The 18,402-nt window shown below is 41.6% G+C and overlaps 1 protein-coding gene across 1 annotated transcript; it reads right to left on the bottom strand.

The window, feature by feature from the left end:
• Positions 1-3,480: 3,480 nt before the first annotated feature.
• LOC134934347 (histone H4-like) lies at positions 3,481-3,792 on the bottom strand. The gene has a single exon (XM_063929803.1). The coding sequence runs from the start codon at positions 3,790-3,792 to the stop codon at positions 3,481-3,483; it is 312 nt and encodes a 103-aa protein (XP_063785873.1).
• Between the last annotated feature and the right edge of the window lie 14,610 nt (positions 3,793-18,402).

Raw genomic sequence — 18,402 nt, forward strand, 5'->3', positions numbered from 1 at the left:
TTTGGGCATGAAAATGGTGGTAAAGCGGGCACAGACACCAGATTTCATCATTTTGAATAAGAAGCTGTAGCTGTGCAAGGGTTAAACAGCGTTGGTCAAAAGATTTGACACTTGAAACTCACACAGGGTGGTCACTTACATATCACCCACTTGCAGTTTGTCTTGACCAACAAGCATTTGGGCATGAAAATGGTGGTAAAGCGGGCACAGACACCAGATTTCATCATTTTGAATAAGAAGCTGTAGTTGTGCAAGGGTTAAACAGCGTTGGTCAACAGATTTGACACTTGAAACTTACACAGGGTGGTCACTTACATATCACCCACTTGCAATTTGCCTTGACCAACAGGCATTTGGGCATGAAAATGGTGGTAAAGCGGGCACAGACACCAGATTTCATCATTTTGAATAAGAAGCTGTAGCTGTGCAAGGGTTAAACAGCGTTGGTCAAAATATTTGACACTTGAACCTCACACAGGGTGGTCACTTACATATCACCCGCTTGCAGTTTGTCTTGACCAACAAGCATTTGGGCATGAAAATGGTGGTAAAGCGGGCACAGACACCAGATTTCATCATTTTGAATAAGAAGCTGTAGTTGTGCAAGGGTTAAACAGCGTTGGTCAATAGATTTGAACTTGAAACTCACACAGGTTGGTCACTTACATATCACCCACTTGCAGTTTGTCTTGACCAACAAGCATTTGGGCATGAAAATGGTGGTAAAGCGTGCACAGACACCAGATTTCATCATTTTGAATAAGAAGCTGTAGTTGTGCAAGGGTTAAACAGCGTTGGTCAACAGATTTGACACTTGAAACTCACACAGGTTGGTCACTTACATATCACTCACTTGCAGTTTGTCTTGACCAACAAGCATTTGGGCATGAAAATGGTGGTAAAGCGGGCACAGACAGCAGATTTCATAATTTTGAATAGGAAGCTGTAGTTCTGCAATTGTTAAACAGCGTTGGTTCCCAGATTTGACACTTGAAACCAACACAGGGTGGTCACTTGCATATCACCCACATGCAATTTGCCTTGACCAACAAGCATTTGTGCATGAAAATAGTGGCAAGGCGGGCACAGACACCAGATTTTATCATTTTGAATAAGAAGCTGTAGTTGTGCAAGGGTTAAACAGCGTTGGTCAAAAGATTTGACACTTGAAACTCACACAGGGTGGTCACTTACATATCACCCACTTGCAGTTTGTCTTGACCAACAAGCATTTGGGCATGAAAATGGTGGTAAAGCGGGCACAGACACCAGATTTCATAATTTTGAATAAGAAGCTGTAGTTCTGCAAGGGTTAAACAGCGTTGGTCAACAGATTTGACACTTGAAACCCACACAAGGTGGTCACTTGCATATCATCCACATGCAATTTGCCTTGACCAACAAGCATTTGTGCATGAAAATAGTGGCAAGGCGGGCACAGACACCAGATTTCATCATTTTGAATAAGAAGCTGTAGTTGTGCAAGGGTTAAACAGCGTTGGTCAAAAGATTTGACACTTGAAACTCACACAGGGTGGTCACTTACATATCACCCACTTGCAGTTTGTCTTGACCAACAAGCATTTGGGCATGAAAATGGTGGTAAAGCGGGAACAGACACCAGATTTCATCATTTTGAATAGGAAGCTGTAGCTGTGCACGGGTTAAACAGCGTTGGTCAATAGATTTGACACTTGAAACTCACACAGGGTGGTCACTTACATATCACCCACATGCAATTTGCCTTGACCAAGAAGCATTTGGGCATGAAAATGGTAGTAAAGCGGGCACAGACACCAGATTTCATCATTTTGAATAAGAAGCTGTAGCTGTGCAAAGGTTAAACAGCGTTGGTCAATAGATTTGACACTTGAAACTCACACAGGGTGGTCACTTACATATCATCCACATGCAATTTGCCTTGACCAACAAGCATTTGGGCATGAAAATGGTGGTAAAGCGGGCACAGACACCAGATTTCATCATTTTGAATAAGAAGCTGTAGTTGTGCAAGGGTTAAACAGCGTTGGTCAACAGATTTGACACGTGAAACTTACACAGGTTGGTCACTTACATATCACCCACTTGCAGTTTGTCTTGACCAACAAGCATTTGGGCATGAAAATGGTGGTAAAGCGGGCACAGATACCAGATTTTATCATTTTGAATAAGAAGATGTAGCTGTGCAAGGGTTAAACAGCATTGGTCAAAACATTTGACACTTGGAACTCACACAGGGTGGTCACTTACATATCACCCGCTTGCAGTTTGTCTTGACCAACAAGCATTTGGGCATGAAAATGGTGGTAAAGCGGGCACAGATACCAGATTTCATCATTTTGAATAAGAAGCTGTAGCTGTGCAAGGGTTAAACAGCGTTGGTCAAAAGATTTGACACTTGAAACTCACACAGGGTGGTCACTTACATATCACCCACTTGCAATTTGCCTTGACCAACAGGCATTTGGGCATGAAAATGGTGGTGAAGCGGGCACAGACACCAGATTTCATCATTTTGAATAAGAAGCTGTAGCTGTGCAAGGGTTAAACAGCGTTGGTCAAAAGGTTTGACACTTGAAACTCACACAGGGTGGTCACTTACATATCACCCACTTGCAGTTTGTCTTGACCAACAAGCATTTGGGCATGAAAATGGTGGTAAAGCGGGCACAGACACCAGATTTCATCATTTTGAATAAGAAGCTGTAGCTGTGCAAGGGTTAAACAGCGTTGGTCAAAAGGTTTGACACTTGAAACTCACACAGGGTGGTCACTTACATATCACCCACTTGCAGTTTGTCTTGACCAACAAGCATTTGGGCATGAAAATGGTGGTAAAGCGGGCACAGACACCAGATTTCATCATTTTGAATAAGAAGCTGTAGCTGTGCAAGGGTTAAACAGCGTTGGTCAAAAGATTTGACACTTGAACCTCACACAGGGTGGTCACTTACATATCACCCGCTTGCAGTTTGTCTTGACCAACAAGCATTTGGGCATGAAAATGGTGGTAAAGCGGGCACAGACACCAGATTTCATCATTTTGAATAAGAAGCTGTAGTTGTGCAAGGGTTAAACAGCGTTGGTCAAAAGATTTGACACTTGAAACTCACACAGGGTGGTCACTTACATATCACCCACTTGCAGTTTGTCTTGACCAACAAGCATTTGGGCATGAAAATGGTGGTAAAGCGGGCACAGATACCAGATTTCATCATTTTGAATAAGAAGCTGTAGCTGTGCAAGGGTTAAACAGCGTTGGTCAAAACATTTGACACTTAAAACTCACACAGGGTGGTCACTTACATATCACCCACAAGACCGCAACCTAATACAAATAAGGTTCTCTCCCCGGTGTATAGTCAGGAGAAGCAGTGTAGAGTAATACTGGCGCATGGTTATAGCTCTCTCATAGAAGAGATGGGCGGCCCTGAAAAGGGCCTTTGTGTGCGGATGATGGTATTAGATGCGCCTCAGTGTTTAGCCTCCGAAGCCATACAGAGTGCGTCCCTGGCGCTTGAGAGCATAGACCACATCCATGGCGGTGACAGTCTTCCTCTTAGCGTGCTCGGTGTAGGTGACGGCGTCCCGGATCACGTTCTCCAGAAACACTTTCAGCACTCCGCGGGTCTCCTCATAGATGAGACCAGAGATGCGCTTCACGCCTCCTCTCCGTGCTAGATGGCGGATAGCAGGCTTTGTGATGCCCTGGATGTTATCCCGCAGCACCTTCCTGTGACGCTTAGCGCCTCCTTTCCCGAGCCCCTTTCCACCTTTACCTCTGCCTGACATGTTCCTTCCTGATCACTGCTGTGACTATAACACAAAGAGAAACCTCTGACAGTCTGACTGTTATGTCACTGCCCTGAGATCCTCCTCTTATAATGTTTGGGCGGACTTAGAAGAAAACCTCTGTGCTATGAGGGCGGGGTCATTTCTAGCGTCACTTCCTGTTCTTTGTGAAACTGTTTCAATAGGGACAACATTTCGAGTCCAAATCCTCCTGATACATATATTGGAGCTTTCCTACAGATCTCACCCCCCAAACATACACTGATTGAATAGCAGCGTCCATGTGTCTAATGATACGCGTGTCCCTATTACATGGTAAATATGACATCACTGTCTCTATGGAGCTGCTGGTTCCCTCCCATCCCCCCTTTCTCATTTTGAAATATCACTTCTCTAGGTGTGAATGTGAACTTGCCTGTGATGGTCAGCAGTCTCTGCGGAGACCTGAGGCTTCTCCTGCGTGTCCATCTCTAGACTGCAGGGTGACCATCATTTCCTGTATACCTGGGTATAGCCTGTAGTACAGATTTCATCATACGATCAGATAGTCTGTGTGAGTGAGAACCTGTACTGGAGGTGTACTGTAGGGAAGGTGTTGGGAACATGCCCTGCTCCCTCAGCAGGAAGAGGATCCACACGTTGGGAGGGGGCACAGGATTTACAGTACACAAAGGTGGGGACCAGCAGCATAATCACGGGTCATTGTGTACTCCAGTGGTTCCCAAACTTTTTTTAATCACGGCGCCCTAGAGTATCAGAATTTTTATCACGGCACCCCTAGTCCAAAAGTTTTTAATTGGGAAATTTATAAAAAATATGAAATTAAGTAAATTATGTTTATATGTCATACTTAGGTTCAGTTATGTGGTGAGGGACAAGATTTGCTTCTGTTTGTACACATATTTTATAACTGGCAGCGACAAGTACTAGTTTTTCCTATTACATGGATAATAAATATTTTGAATTGGTCCTGGACCACCAACCCGAGGCACCCCTGCAAGTGTCCTGTGGCACCCCAGGGTGCCACGGCACACAGTTTGGGAACCACTGGTGTACTCAGTTCTTCCAGCCATACAATGCGAATCTCACTAAAATAAAGCAATTAGATAACCCTGCACATTATATATCAGCACAAACACATACCCCATATGAAAGAGACAGGGAGAGGTGATGTGTAAGTCGCACAGGATTACATAGTCACTAGACACAAATGTGCCCCCTACAGGGCATGTCGTGTGCCTACAGCTCTGCTGAGAAAGGGTGTGTAGCAGATATTACTACTCTCAGCCCTCTGTCTCTCCAGCTCTCCAGTACCCATCTAGGTGCTGTCAGCTCTCTTCTGTCTCTACAGCCATCACCTCCCCCTTTTCTCTCCTCTGACAGCCCCTCTCCATCTCTCTCACCATCAAGCAACCCCCACCCCCACTCTGTATCCTCAGACAGGCCACATCTTTCTGTCTCAAACCCCCCCCCCCCCCCCTCCCCCTTCAACACACACACTTTTCTCCCCAGCTACCCAGTCTTCCCCCGGTCTAACCAGTCATCATTCTACTGTCTTTCCAGCCACAACCCTTCTTTCTCTATGGCCCTGCATTGTTTCCCTAGCCCCATCCAGTCCCTTTCTGTATCTCTAGATCTCTCAGCCAACACCCCTTCTGTCTGCTTTATCTCTCATCTCAAGCCCTAGTGAGCTCCTCGTCATGACTTAGGGGTAAATTTACTAAAGCTTCTAAAACAGAGATTTGGTGACGTTGCCCATAGCAACCAATCAGATGCTGTCTATCATTTTCTAATAGGCAATAGAGAAATGATAGCCAGCATCTTACTGGTTGCTGTGGGCAACATCACCAATACTCTGTTTTAGATGTTAGTGTAAATTTACCCCTTAACATTCACCTTCTTTTCTTTCTGCTACTCACCCATCTGTCTCATCAGCCGGCACCCCTTCTGTCTCATCAGCCAGCACCCCTTCAGTCTCATCAGCCGGCACCCCTTCTGTCTCATCAGCCGGCACCCCTTCTGTCTCATCAGCCAGCACCCCTTCAGTCTCATCAGCCGGCACCCCTTCTGTCTCATCAGCCGGCACCCCTTCTGTCTCATCAGCCAGCTGCCCTTCTGTCTCATTATCAGGCACCCCTTCTGTCTCATCAGCCGGCACCCCTTCAGACTCATCAGCCGGCAGCCCTTCAGACTCATCAGCCAGCAGCCCTTCAGACTCATCAGCCAGCAGCCCTTCTGTTTCATCATCAGGCACCCTTTCTGCCTCATTAGCCGGCACCCCTTCTGTCTCATCAGCCGGTACCCATCAGCTGGCACCCCTTCAGTCTCATCAGCCGGCACCCCTTCTGTCTCATCAGCCAGCACCCCTTCTGTTTCATCAGCCGGCACCCCTTCTGTCTCATCAGCAGGCACCCCTTCTGTTTCATCAGCCGGCACCCATTCTGTCTCATCAGCCGGCACCCATTCTGTCTCATCAGCCGGCACCCCTTCTGTCTCATCAGCAAGCACCCCTTCTGTTTCATCAGCAAGCACCCCTTCTGTTTCATCAGCCGGCACCCCTTCTGTCTCATCAGCAGGCACCCCTTCTGTTTCATCAGCCGGCACCCATTCTGTCTCATCAACCGGCACCCCTTCTGTCTCATCAGCCGGCACCCCTTCTGTCTCATCAGCTGGCACCCCTTCAGTCTCATCAGCCGGCACCCCTTTTGTCTCATCAGCCAGCACCCCTTCTGTTTCAACAGCCGGCACCCCTTATGTCTCATCAGCAGGCACCCCTTCTGTTTCATCAGCCGGCACCCATTCTGTCTCATCAGCCGGCACCCATTCTGTCTCATCAGCTGGCACCCCTTCTGTCTCATCAGCTGGCACCCCTTCAGTCTCATCAGCCGGCACCCCTTCTGTCTCATCAGCCGGCACCCCTTCTGTTTCATCAGCCGGCACCCCTTCTGTCTCATCAGCAGGCACCCCTTCTGTTTCATCAGCCGGCACCCATTCTGTCTCATCAACCGGCACCCCTTCTGTCTCATCAGCCGGCACCCCTTCTGTCTCATCAGCTGGCACCCCTTCAGTCTCATCAGCCGGCACCCCTTCTGTCTCATCAGCCAGCACCCCTTCTGTTTCAACAGCCGGCACCCCTTCTGTCTCATCAGCAGGCACCCCTTCTGTTTCATCAGCCGGCACCCATTCTGTCTCATCAGCCGGCACCCATTCTGTCTCATCAGCGGCACCCCTTCTGTCTCATCAGCCGGCACCCCTTCTGTTTCATCAGCCGGCACCCCTTCTGTCTCATCTGCCGGTATTCCTTCTGTCTCATCAACCGGCACCCCTTCTGTCTCATCAGCAGGCACCCCTTCTGTTTCATTAGCCGGCACCCATTCTGTCTCATCAACCGGCACCCCTTCTGTCTCATCAGCCGGCACCCCTTCTGTCTCATCAACTGGCACCCCTTCAGTCTCATCAGCCGGCACCCCTACTGTCTCATCAGCCAGCACCCCTTCTGTTTCAACAGCCGGCACCCCTTCTGTCTCATCAGAAGGCACCCCTTCTGTTTCATCAGCCGGCACCCATTCTGTCTCATCAGCTGGCACCCCTTCTGTCTCATCAGCCGGCACCCCTTCTTTCTCATCAGCCGGCACCCCTTCTGTCTCATCTGCCAGTATTCCTTCTGTCTCATCAACCGGCACCCCTTCTGTCTCATCAACCGGCACCCCTTCTGTCTCATCAGCCAGCACCCCTTCTGTTTCATCAGCCGGCACCCCTTCTGTCTCATCAGCAGGCACCCCTTCTGTTTCATCAGCCGGCACCCATTCTGTCTCATCAACCGGCACCCCTTCTGTCTCATCAGCCGGCACCCCTTCTGTCTCATCAGCTGGCACCCCTTCAGTCTCATCAGCCGGCACCCCTTCAGTCTCATCAGCTGGCACCCCTTCTGTCTCATCAGCCAGCACCCCTTCTGTTTCAACAGCCGGCACCCCTTCTGTCTCATCAGCAGGCACCCCTTCTGTTTCATCAGCCGGCACCCATTCTGTCTCATCAGCCGGCACCCATTCTGTCTCATCAGCGGCACCCCTTCTGTCTCATCAGCCGGCACCCCTTCTGTTTCATCAGCCGGCACCCCTTCTGTCTCATCTGCCGGTATTCCTTCTGTCTTATCAACCGGCACCCCTTCTGTCTCATCAGCAGGCACCCCTTCTGTTTCATTAGCCGGCACCCATTCTGTCTCATCAACCGGCACCCCTTCTGTCTCATCAGCCGGCACCCCTTCTGTCTCATCAACTGGCACCCCTTCAGTCTCATCAGCCGGCACCCCTTCTGTCTCATCAGCCAGCACCCCTTCTGTTTCAACAGCCGGCACCCCTTCTGTCTCATCAGCCGGCACCCATTCTGTCTCATCAGCCGGCACCCATTCTGTCTCATCAGCCGGCACCCCTTCTGTCTCATCAGCCGGCACCCCTTCTGTCTCATCAGCCGGCACCCCTTCTGTCTCATCTGCCGGTATTCCTTCTGTCTCATCAACCGGCACCCCTTCTGTCGCATCAACCGGCACCCCTTCTGTCTCATCAGCCGGCACCCCTTCTGTCTCATTAGAAAGGGTAGACTAGATGAGCCAAGAGTTTATGTGCCATCAAATTCTATGTTTCTATGTGTAAGCCCGCCATTCCCCTTGTGTACAAGTGTGCGACTACAGGTGCAAGGCCTGAGACACCAACATTGCGCAATACTCCTAAATAATTATAGTAACAAACAACATAGATCAATAGATCTGCATATAATGTAAGATTCAGAATGACAGATTTATCATTTGATTATTAATGCATTAAGAATACATTTATATGGCAGGCATCAGTTGTCACATTGTGAGTAGCTTTAGCATTGAGAATGAAACCTGCATGAATCGGGGACAATATGATACAAATGGGAAACAATAAATAGTGTTATACAATTGTTACTATTCTGTTGAAACATTAGTGGATACAATATGTAATAAAGTATCACCTTAGGCCACAAGCTAAACATAGAATGTTCATGTAGAAAATACAGGGCTACATCTGTTTAGTAATTGGGATTACACTACAAATTCTCTTGGTGGAAATATCAATAGTGAGTGCACCGCTTTTCCCCTTGTATTTGCACCCAGACTATGCACTTTATTTAAGAAAGATTAAAAGTCTTGATAGCATTTCTGGCTCAGGTCTGTAAGGGATTGGTACCAGGAAGGACCCTGGTCGTGGTGCAGTGTAAACGGGTAAGCCAGGTCAATGCGACCCGGTACCCATTTACTGCAGGATGATGCTACATACAAGTAGCTAAAGGAAAAGAAAGATAACACCTGGGCGCAAATAGTTAAAAGATCTGGGATGTAACTAACAATACACCTGATCTGGGATTGCTGCTTCACCTAAGAGGTCACTGTTACCTCTCAAAAAATGTAAAAACCACAAAAGAAAAAATGAAGCGCTATCCTGATCAGTATAAATTAAAACATATAACATTTATTAGACATTTATACAGACAACATTCATAACACGGCTTATAATTTCACCCTGTGGCCACTTATTAGTTGATCAACTTATTTACTGCAGTATAAATCAGCACAAATCCACATATTTATATTTGCAAAGATATAGATAGAGCAAAGCTTGGAGATGTTAGAAACTGTTCGTTTAGAACAATTAGTTACTAACAGTTCATAACTTTTAGCCAGACGGAACCAGGCTCAGTGATGTTAGACAGGCTCACTTAATATCATGCAAGAATCTTCAACTGTTAGTTCGTAACTTTCCGAAATGATTCAAAGCATGCAAACAATTGCTTAATGGAATAGCTGTTTGAATGTTAATAATCAGGATTTTTGTCCATAGAATAATTCAACTGCAAAGTCCAGCATGGGCACGCTATTAAATAGAACCCGACACGACGTGTCTTCAGACCAGGTAACTAATTAAAGAAGTGACGTCTCACTCTTGATAGTTACCACTCTTGTCCTCACGTATAGGTGCGGGATGCAACAGATCAACGCCGTGGATGGCACTCCTCTACGCGTTTCTCCGCCTGTGTGCAGATCGGCGGCTTCTTCAAAGAATAATGAATGAATGGTGGTACCTTCTATCCGTCTGCTATTTATACGGAGATCGGTACTATTACTACTTCCTGGTTCCGTGATTTACGCATGCGCATTCCATGCGTTCCACTCATGCGGGTCGTCTCTTCAATTTATATCGCTATCAGCTGATAAGTCCCGTTTACATACAAGCGCTGTGCGCCTTCGAATAATGCAATCCACTTTGTAACATTATAATAATTATAATACTAAAGTGTACACAGATCCAGTTATTACTTATATCATTCATCATTAATCAGAAATATGTGCATATATATATTAAAACATAATCATTAAAAAAATAGTTATTTTAAAAAATTAAGGTAAATATTATATTCATCCCAGAACCTTTTTTCCTATACCGCTGATAATCATTAGAAATAATTCATAAAAAATGTACTTAATTCATCTTGAAATTTTGACACCAAAACATACGTATATTTAATTAATTAAAATATCTCCAAAGCAATTAAAAAATTATTTAATTGATTCATACATGAAAACATAATAATTTGACAAAATCAATGTATAGATGTAGATACCCCTATTGCTCTCATATCATATATTATTCATATATTATTCAATTCAACTGTGTCATTCAGTCCCTGTGGTTTTAATGTGCATAATCTGAAAATCCAGAATGCTTCACGTTTACATAACCTATTGAAGCGATCACCCCCTCTTTGTGTGCTACTGATCTGTTCAATACCTTTAATTTTGATTTTCTCACATATACCTTGAGGGCAGTTAGATATATGGTTTGATAAGCAATGAGATTTAACCTTATTATTAATGTTACGTTTATGTTCCATAAACCTCACATGTAATGCCCTTGTGGTGCGGCCGACATATTGTTTTCCGCAACCACAAGTCAGCACGTATATAACATAGCTGGAACTACAATTGAGAAAATCCTTAATATCATACCTCTCTTTTGTGACAAAAGATGATATATCAGTTGACTTTTTATCCGTGTATTTACAAGTTTCACACCTATCTTTCCCACATCTGTGGAATCCAACAGGTAATTTAGTAGGTAACCAAATCCCTCCTTTGGTATCATTTTTAGAATAAGTATTTGTTCTCCTAAAGTGACTGGGTGCTAGTTTGCCCTTCAGGTTATCTGCTCTGCGAAACGTGACTCCTCCCTCTGATGTAATATATTCTCCTACATGTTGATCTAACTTTAATAATTGATTATTCTTCCTTATTATATTTTTAATATCTGTTGCACATGAGTTATATTGGGTAATAAAATTCATAGTTCTATCGTTTGTCCCTATAGCCACCTTATGTCCACTTTTTTGTCCAGTGAGTAAGGACTCTCTTTTTATTCCCTGTACTTCCTCATAGGCCTTTACCAATAGATCTTCTGGATAGCCTTGTTCAATAAATGAATTATAGAGTCTACCAGCTTGTCGCTCAAACCCATCATTAGACGAGCAATTCCTTTTCATGCGAATAAATTGTCCTTTTGGAATATTATCACGCCATTTCCTCAAATGATTGCTACGATAATCTAGAAATTTATGCTGATCAACTTCCTTCACATATGTTTCTGTAGCTAATTTATTATCAATGACAGAAAGGGTTATATCCAAATATGTGATGGTTTCACAATTAAATTTACTAGTGAACGTGAGGCCATATTGATTCTGATTAAAACTATCTAAAAATGGAGTGAGGGGTGCTTGGTTGGAATCCCAAATAAAAAATAAATCATCTATGAATCGGCAATAGAGAACTAGGCCCGCCCCAAGCTCGCTCTCCCACACATGTTGGTGTTCAAACTCCCCCATGTATAGGTTCGCGAAACTTGGGGCGAATCTAGTTCCCATCGCCGTCCCCCGTGTTTGTAAATAATAACGTGCATCAAAAACAAAGTAATTGTGGTGCAATATAAAATTAATGGAATTAAGTAAAAAAATTTGAAGGTCATTATTTATTGATTCATCTCTAGACAAGACTCTTTCAATAACCTGTACACCTTTATCTTGCGGTATGTTAGAGTACAATGACTCGACATCACAGGTGACCATACAATAGCCTTCCTTCCACCTTAAACCATTAATCAGGTGTAAAAATTGTGTGGTGTCTTTTATGTATGATTTCAGATTTTTTACATGACCTTGCAGAAATGAATCAACATAATGTGATAAATTATTCGTTAAGGAACCCACTCCCGAAATAATAGGTCTCCCGGGGGGTGCAGTGAGGGACTTGTGTATTTTGGGTAAGTGATAGTACGTGGGGACAATGGGGTGTAGGGTGAACAAAAAATTATACGTGTCTTTGGATATTACTCCTTCTGCTTGGCCCTTCAGGAGCATCTTTTTTAATTTGGATTGAAACGATTCAGTGGGATTCCCCCCTAGCCTTTTATATATTTGGGTATTACTTAGTTGTCTCTCTGCCTCCTTTAAATAATCGGATAAATTTTGTATCACTACCCCCCCCCCCCCCCTTATCCGCAGATTTTATAATTAAATCCTGATTTTTACACAAATCTTTCATAGCTATTCTTTCATTATGGGTAAGATTGTCCCTTAGATGTTTTTTATCGGCATTATTACACATGAATCGAAAATCCTCCATGGTTTTCTTGTAAAAGCTTTCTATATAGGGACCCCTGAATTGTAATGGATAGAAATCTGACCTTAGTCTGAATTTATTTCTATTATTGATATCATACACCTTTTCATAAGAGGTACCAATAAGACCTGTATTATGTCCTATATCATGTCCTGTATCCAAAGTTTCTAAGATAGACAGAGCAACTGCATCGTTATCATCCAAAATAATGGGTATGTCAGTATTGCCTGTCTTGGTTAGATTTTTAATTGCAAAATAGCGTTTCCTGCTCAATGTTCTAACGTATTTATTAAGATCTACAAATAATGTAAATATATTTGGTTTGCAGGCCGGGGCAAAATTTAATCCTTTGGAGAGGAGTTTTAATTCATCTTTGGTTAACTCTTTAGAGGATAAATTAAATATACCAGTGGGTTCTAATTTAGACGTACATTTTTTCCTCTGTTTCCTCCTTCCCCCTCTACATCCTCTAAATTCTGCTCTCTTCTTCTTTTGGTGGCTTCGCTCCTTTGGCTTAGATTCCTTGTGAATCTGGGTCTTTGATCTAAAAAAACATTTTGTCTTGGTGAGTAATCCTCACTCTCATTATTACTATGCCATCTAGATCTACTCGTCCCATGATTTTTCCAATATGGTGTATTAGGACTTTCTCTTCCATCCTCCTCTATTTCCAAAACATCATATTTATTTTTATGTATAAAATTTACTCTTTCCTTTTTAGTATTGGGATTTTGATAAGATTTATATTGAGATGTTCCTCTCCATTTCCCTGTATTATTGTAGGTAGAGTAGGTATTAGATGTTTTTAATTGACGATCTCTAATCAGACGATTATAAGTTCTTACAGTGCCTTTACTATAATCTCCTTTATCCCTGTTCATTTTGCCATCTTTTTTTTCTATTAAGGATAATTCAAAGTCCTCTACTTTTTTATTAACCCTGGAATCTCTTTCCTTAAACCCTGAATCACCTGAGAACACAGCCAATTTTTCTTGTACTTGATCTATTTCATTTTTAATCACATTAACTTTCTCCTCTCTATATTTAATAAGTAATCGCATCAAATTATTGGAACAATTATCCAAGAGTGTATTCCACTCGGTTACAAATTTCTCATCATCTTTAAAAGTCACAGTTTTTAAAATACGTAATCCTCTAGGTATGAGGTTATTATCCAAATATTTCTGTAGTGTAATTTGGTCCCACCAGTGTTTAGTTTCTTGGATGCACAGATGTTCTAATTAATTAAATAATTGGTGCATGCCACTCTGTTCATTTACAGAGTCTTTTACTATACTGGGACCAAATTCACCACCATTTAGATAACCATTCCTTCTCTCTAACCTTTCGGTGACACATTGCAATGAGGGCATAGTCAGCGGTATAGTTATTGCTGCCCCGGTAAACCAGTGTAGAATCAATAGAAAGAAAAAGAAAGATAACACCTGGGCGCAAATAGTTAAAAGATCTGGGATGTAACTAACAATACACCTGATCTGGGATTGCTGCTTCACCTAAGAGGTCACTGTTACCTCTCAAAAAATTTAAAAACCACAAAAGAAAAAATGAAGCGCTATCCTGATCAGTATAAATTAAAACATATAACATTTATTAGACATTTATACAGACAACATTCATAACACGGCTTATAATTTCACCCTGTGGCCACTTATTAGTTGATCAACTTATTTACTGCAGTATAAATCAGCACAAATCCACATATTTATATTTGCAAAGATATAGATAGAGCAAAGCTTGGAGATGTTAGAAACTGTTCGTTTAGAACAATTAGTTACTAACAGTTCATAACTTTTAGCCAGACGGAACCAGGCTCAGTGATGTTAGACAGGCTCACTTAATATCATGCAAAAATCTTCAACTGTTAGTTCGTAACTTTCCGAAATGATTCAAAGCATGCAAACAATTGCTTAATGGAATAGCTGTTTGAATGTTAATAATCAGGATTTTTGTCCATAGAATAATTCAACTGCAAAGTCCAGCGTGGCCACGCTATTAAATAGAACCCGACACGACGTGTCTTCAGACCAGGTAACTAATTAAAGAAGTGACGTCTCACTCTTGATAGTTACCACTCTTGTCCTCACGTATAGGTGCGGGATGCAACAGATCAACGCCGTGGATGGCACTCCTCTACGCGTTTCTCCGCCTGTGTGCAGATCGGCGGCTTCTTCAAAGAATAATGAATGAATGGTGGTACCTTCTATCCGTCTGCTATTTATACGGAGATCGGTACTATTACTACTTCCTGGTTCCGTGATTTACGCATGCACATTCCATGCGTTCCACTCATGCGGGTCGTCTCTTCAATTTATATCGCTATCAGCTGATAAGTCCCGTTTACATACAAGCGCTGTGCGCATTCGAATAATGCAATCCACTTTGTAACATTATAATAATTATAATACTAAAGTGTACACAGATCCAGTTATTACTTATATCATTCATCATTAATCAGAAATATGTGCATATATATATTAAAACATAATCATTAAAAAAATATAGTTATTTTAAAAAATTAAGGCAAATATTATATTCATCCCAGAACCTTTTTTCCTATACCGCTGATAATCATTAGAAATAATTCATAAAAAATGTACTTAATTCATCTTGAAATTTTGACACCAAAACATACGTATATTTAATTAATTAAAATATCTCCAAAGCAATTAAAAAATTATTTAATTGATTCATACATGAAAACATAATAATTTGACAAAATCAATGTATAGATGTAGATACCCCTATTGCTCTCATATCATATATTATTCATATATTATTCAATTCAACTGTGTCATTCAGTCCCTGTGGTTTTAATGTGCATAATCTGAAAATCCAGAATGCTTCACGTTTACATAACCTATTGAAGCGATCACCCCCTCTTTGTGTGCTACTGATCTGTTCAATACCTTTAATTTTGATTTTCTCACATATACCTTGAGGGCAGTTAGATATATGGTTTGATAAGCAATGAGATTTAACCTTAATATTAATGTTACGTTTATGTTCCATAAACCTCACATGTAATGCCCTTGTGGTGCGGCCGACATATTGTTTTCCGCAACCACAAGTCAGCACGTATATAACATAGCTGGAACTACAATTGAGAAAATCCTTAATATCATACCTCTCTTTTGTGACAAAAGATGATATATCAGTTGACTTTTTATCCGTGTATTTACAAGTTTCACACCTATCTTTCCCACATCTGTGGAATCCAACAGGTAATTTAGTAGGTAACCAAATCCCTCCTTTGGTATCATTTTTAGAATAAGTATTTGTTCTCCTAATTTATCACATTATGTTGATTCATTTCTGCAAGGTCATGTAAAAAATCTGAAATCATACATAAAAGACACCACACAATTTTTACACCTGATTAATGGTTTAAGGTGGAAGGAAGGCTATTGTATGGTCACCTGTGATGTCGAGTCATTGTACTCTAACATACCGCAAGATAAAGGTGTACAGGTTATTGAAAGAGTCTTGTCTAGAGATGAATCAATAAATAATGACCTTCAAATTTTTTTACTTAATTCCATTAATTTTATATTGCACCACAATTACTTTGTTTTTGATGCACGTTATTATTTACAAACACGGGGGACGGCGATGGGAACTAGATTCGCCCCAAGTTTCGCGAACCTATACATGGGGGAGTTTGAACACCAACATGTGTGGGAGAGCGAGCTTGGGGCGGGCCTAGTTCTCTATTGCCGATTCATAGATGATTTATTTTTTATTTGGGATTCCAACCAAGCACCCCTCACTCCATTTTTAGATAGTTTTAATCAGAATCAATATGGCCTCACGTTCACTAGTAAATTTAATTGTGAAACCATCACATATTTGGATATAACCCTTTCTGTCATTGATAATAAATTAGCTACAGAAACATATGTGAAGGAAGTTGATCAGCATAAATTTCTAGATTATCGTAGCAATCATTTGAGGAAATGGCGTGATAATATTCCAAAAGGACAATTTATTCGCATGAAAAGGAATTGCTCGTCTAATGATGGGTTTGAGCGACAAGCTGGTAGACTCTATAATTCATTTATTGAACAAGGCTATCCAGAAGATCTATTGGTAAAGGCCTATGAGGAAGTACAGGGAATAAAAAGAGAGTCCTTACTCACTGGACAAAAAAGTGGACATAAGGTGGCTATAGGGACAAACGATAGAACTATGAATTTTATTACCCAATATAACTCATGTGCAACAGATATTAAAAATATAATAAGGAAGAATAATCAATTATTAAAGTTAGATCAACATGTAGGAGAATATATTACATCAGAGGGAGGAGTCACGTTTCGCAGAGCAGATAACCTGAAGGGCAAACTAGCACCCAGTCACTTTAGGAGAACAAATACTTATTCTAAAAATGATACCAAAGGAGGGATTTGGTTACCTACTAAATTACCTGTTGGATTCCACAGATGTGGGAAAGATAGGTGTGAAACTTGTAAATACACGGATAAAAAGTCAACTGATATATCATCTTTTGTCACAAAAGAGAGGTATGATATTAAGGATTTTCTCAATTGTAGTTCCAGCTATGTTATATACGTGCTGACTTGTGGTTGCGGAAAACAATATGTCGGCCGCACCACAAGGGCATTACATGTGAGGTTTATGGAACATAAACGTAACATTAATAATAAGGTTAAATCTCATTGCTTATCAAACCATATATCTAACTGCCCTCAAGGTATATGTGAGAAAATCAAAATTAAAGGTATTGAACAGATCAGTAGCACACAAAGAGGGGGTGATCGCTTCAATAGGTTATGTAAACGTGAAGCATTCTGGATTTTCAGATTATGCACATTAAAACCACAGGGACTGAATGACACAGTTGAATTGAATAATATATGAATAATATATGATATGAGAGCAATAGGGGTATCTACATCTATACATTGATTTTGTCAAATTATTATGTTTTCATGTATGAATCAATTAAATAATTTTTTAATTGCTTTGGAGATATTTTAATTAATTAAATATACGTATGTTTTGGTGTCAAAATTTCAAGATGAATTAAGTACATTTTTTATGAATTATTTCTAATGATTATCAGCGGTATAGGAAAAAAGGTTCTGGGATGAATATAATATTTACCTTAATTTTTTAAAATAACTATTTTTTTAATGATTATGTTTTAATATATATATGCACATATTTCTGATTAATGATGAATGATATAAGTAATAACTGGATCTGTGTACACTTTAGTATTATAATTATTATAATGTTACAAAGTGGATTGCATTATTCGAAGGCGCACAGCGCTTGTATGTAAACGGGACTTATCAGCTGATAGCGATATAAATTGAAGAGACGACCCGCATGAGTGGAACGCATGGAATGCGCATGCGTAAATCACGGAACCAGGAAGTAGTAATAGTACCGATCTCCGTATAAATAGCAGACGGATAGAAGGTACCACCATTCATTCATTATTCTTTGAAGAAGCCGCCGATCTGCACACAGGCGGAGAAACGCGTAGAGGAGTGCCATCCACGGCGTTGATCTGTTGCATCCCGCACCTATACGTGAGGACAAGAGTGGTAACTATCAAGAGTGAGACGTCACTTCTTTAATTAGTTACCTGGTCTGAAGACACGTCGTGTCGGGTTCTATTTAATAGCGTGCCCATGCTGGACTTTGCAGTTGAATTATTCTATGGACAAAAATCCTGATTATTAACATTCAAACAGCTATTCCATTAAGCAATTGTTTGCATGCTTTGAATCATTTCGGAAAGTTACGAACTAACAGTTGAAGATTCTTGCATGATATTAAGTGAGCCTGTCTAACATCACTGAGCCTGGTTCCGTCTGGCTAAAAGTTATGAACTGTTAGTAACTAATTGTTCTAAACGAACAGTTTCT

Source organism: Pseudophryne corroboree, chromosome 6, assembly GCF_028390025.1.
Source record: "Pseudophryne corroboree isolate aPseCor3 chromosome 6, aPseCor3.hap2, whole genome shotgun sequence".
Taxonomy (NCBI): Eukaryota; Metazoa; Chordata; class Amphibia; order Anura; family Myobatrachidae; genus Pseudophryne; species Pseudophryne corroboree.

Coding starts and splice junctions, on each gene's coding strand:
- LOC134934347 (XM_063929803.1), bottom strand. CDS start 3,792: ATGTCAGGCAGAGGTAAAGGTGGAAAGGGGCTCGGGAAAGGAGGCGCT.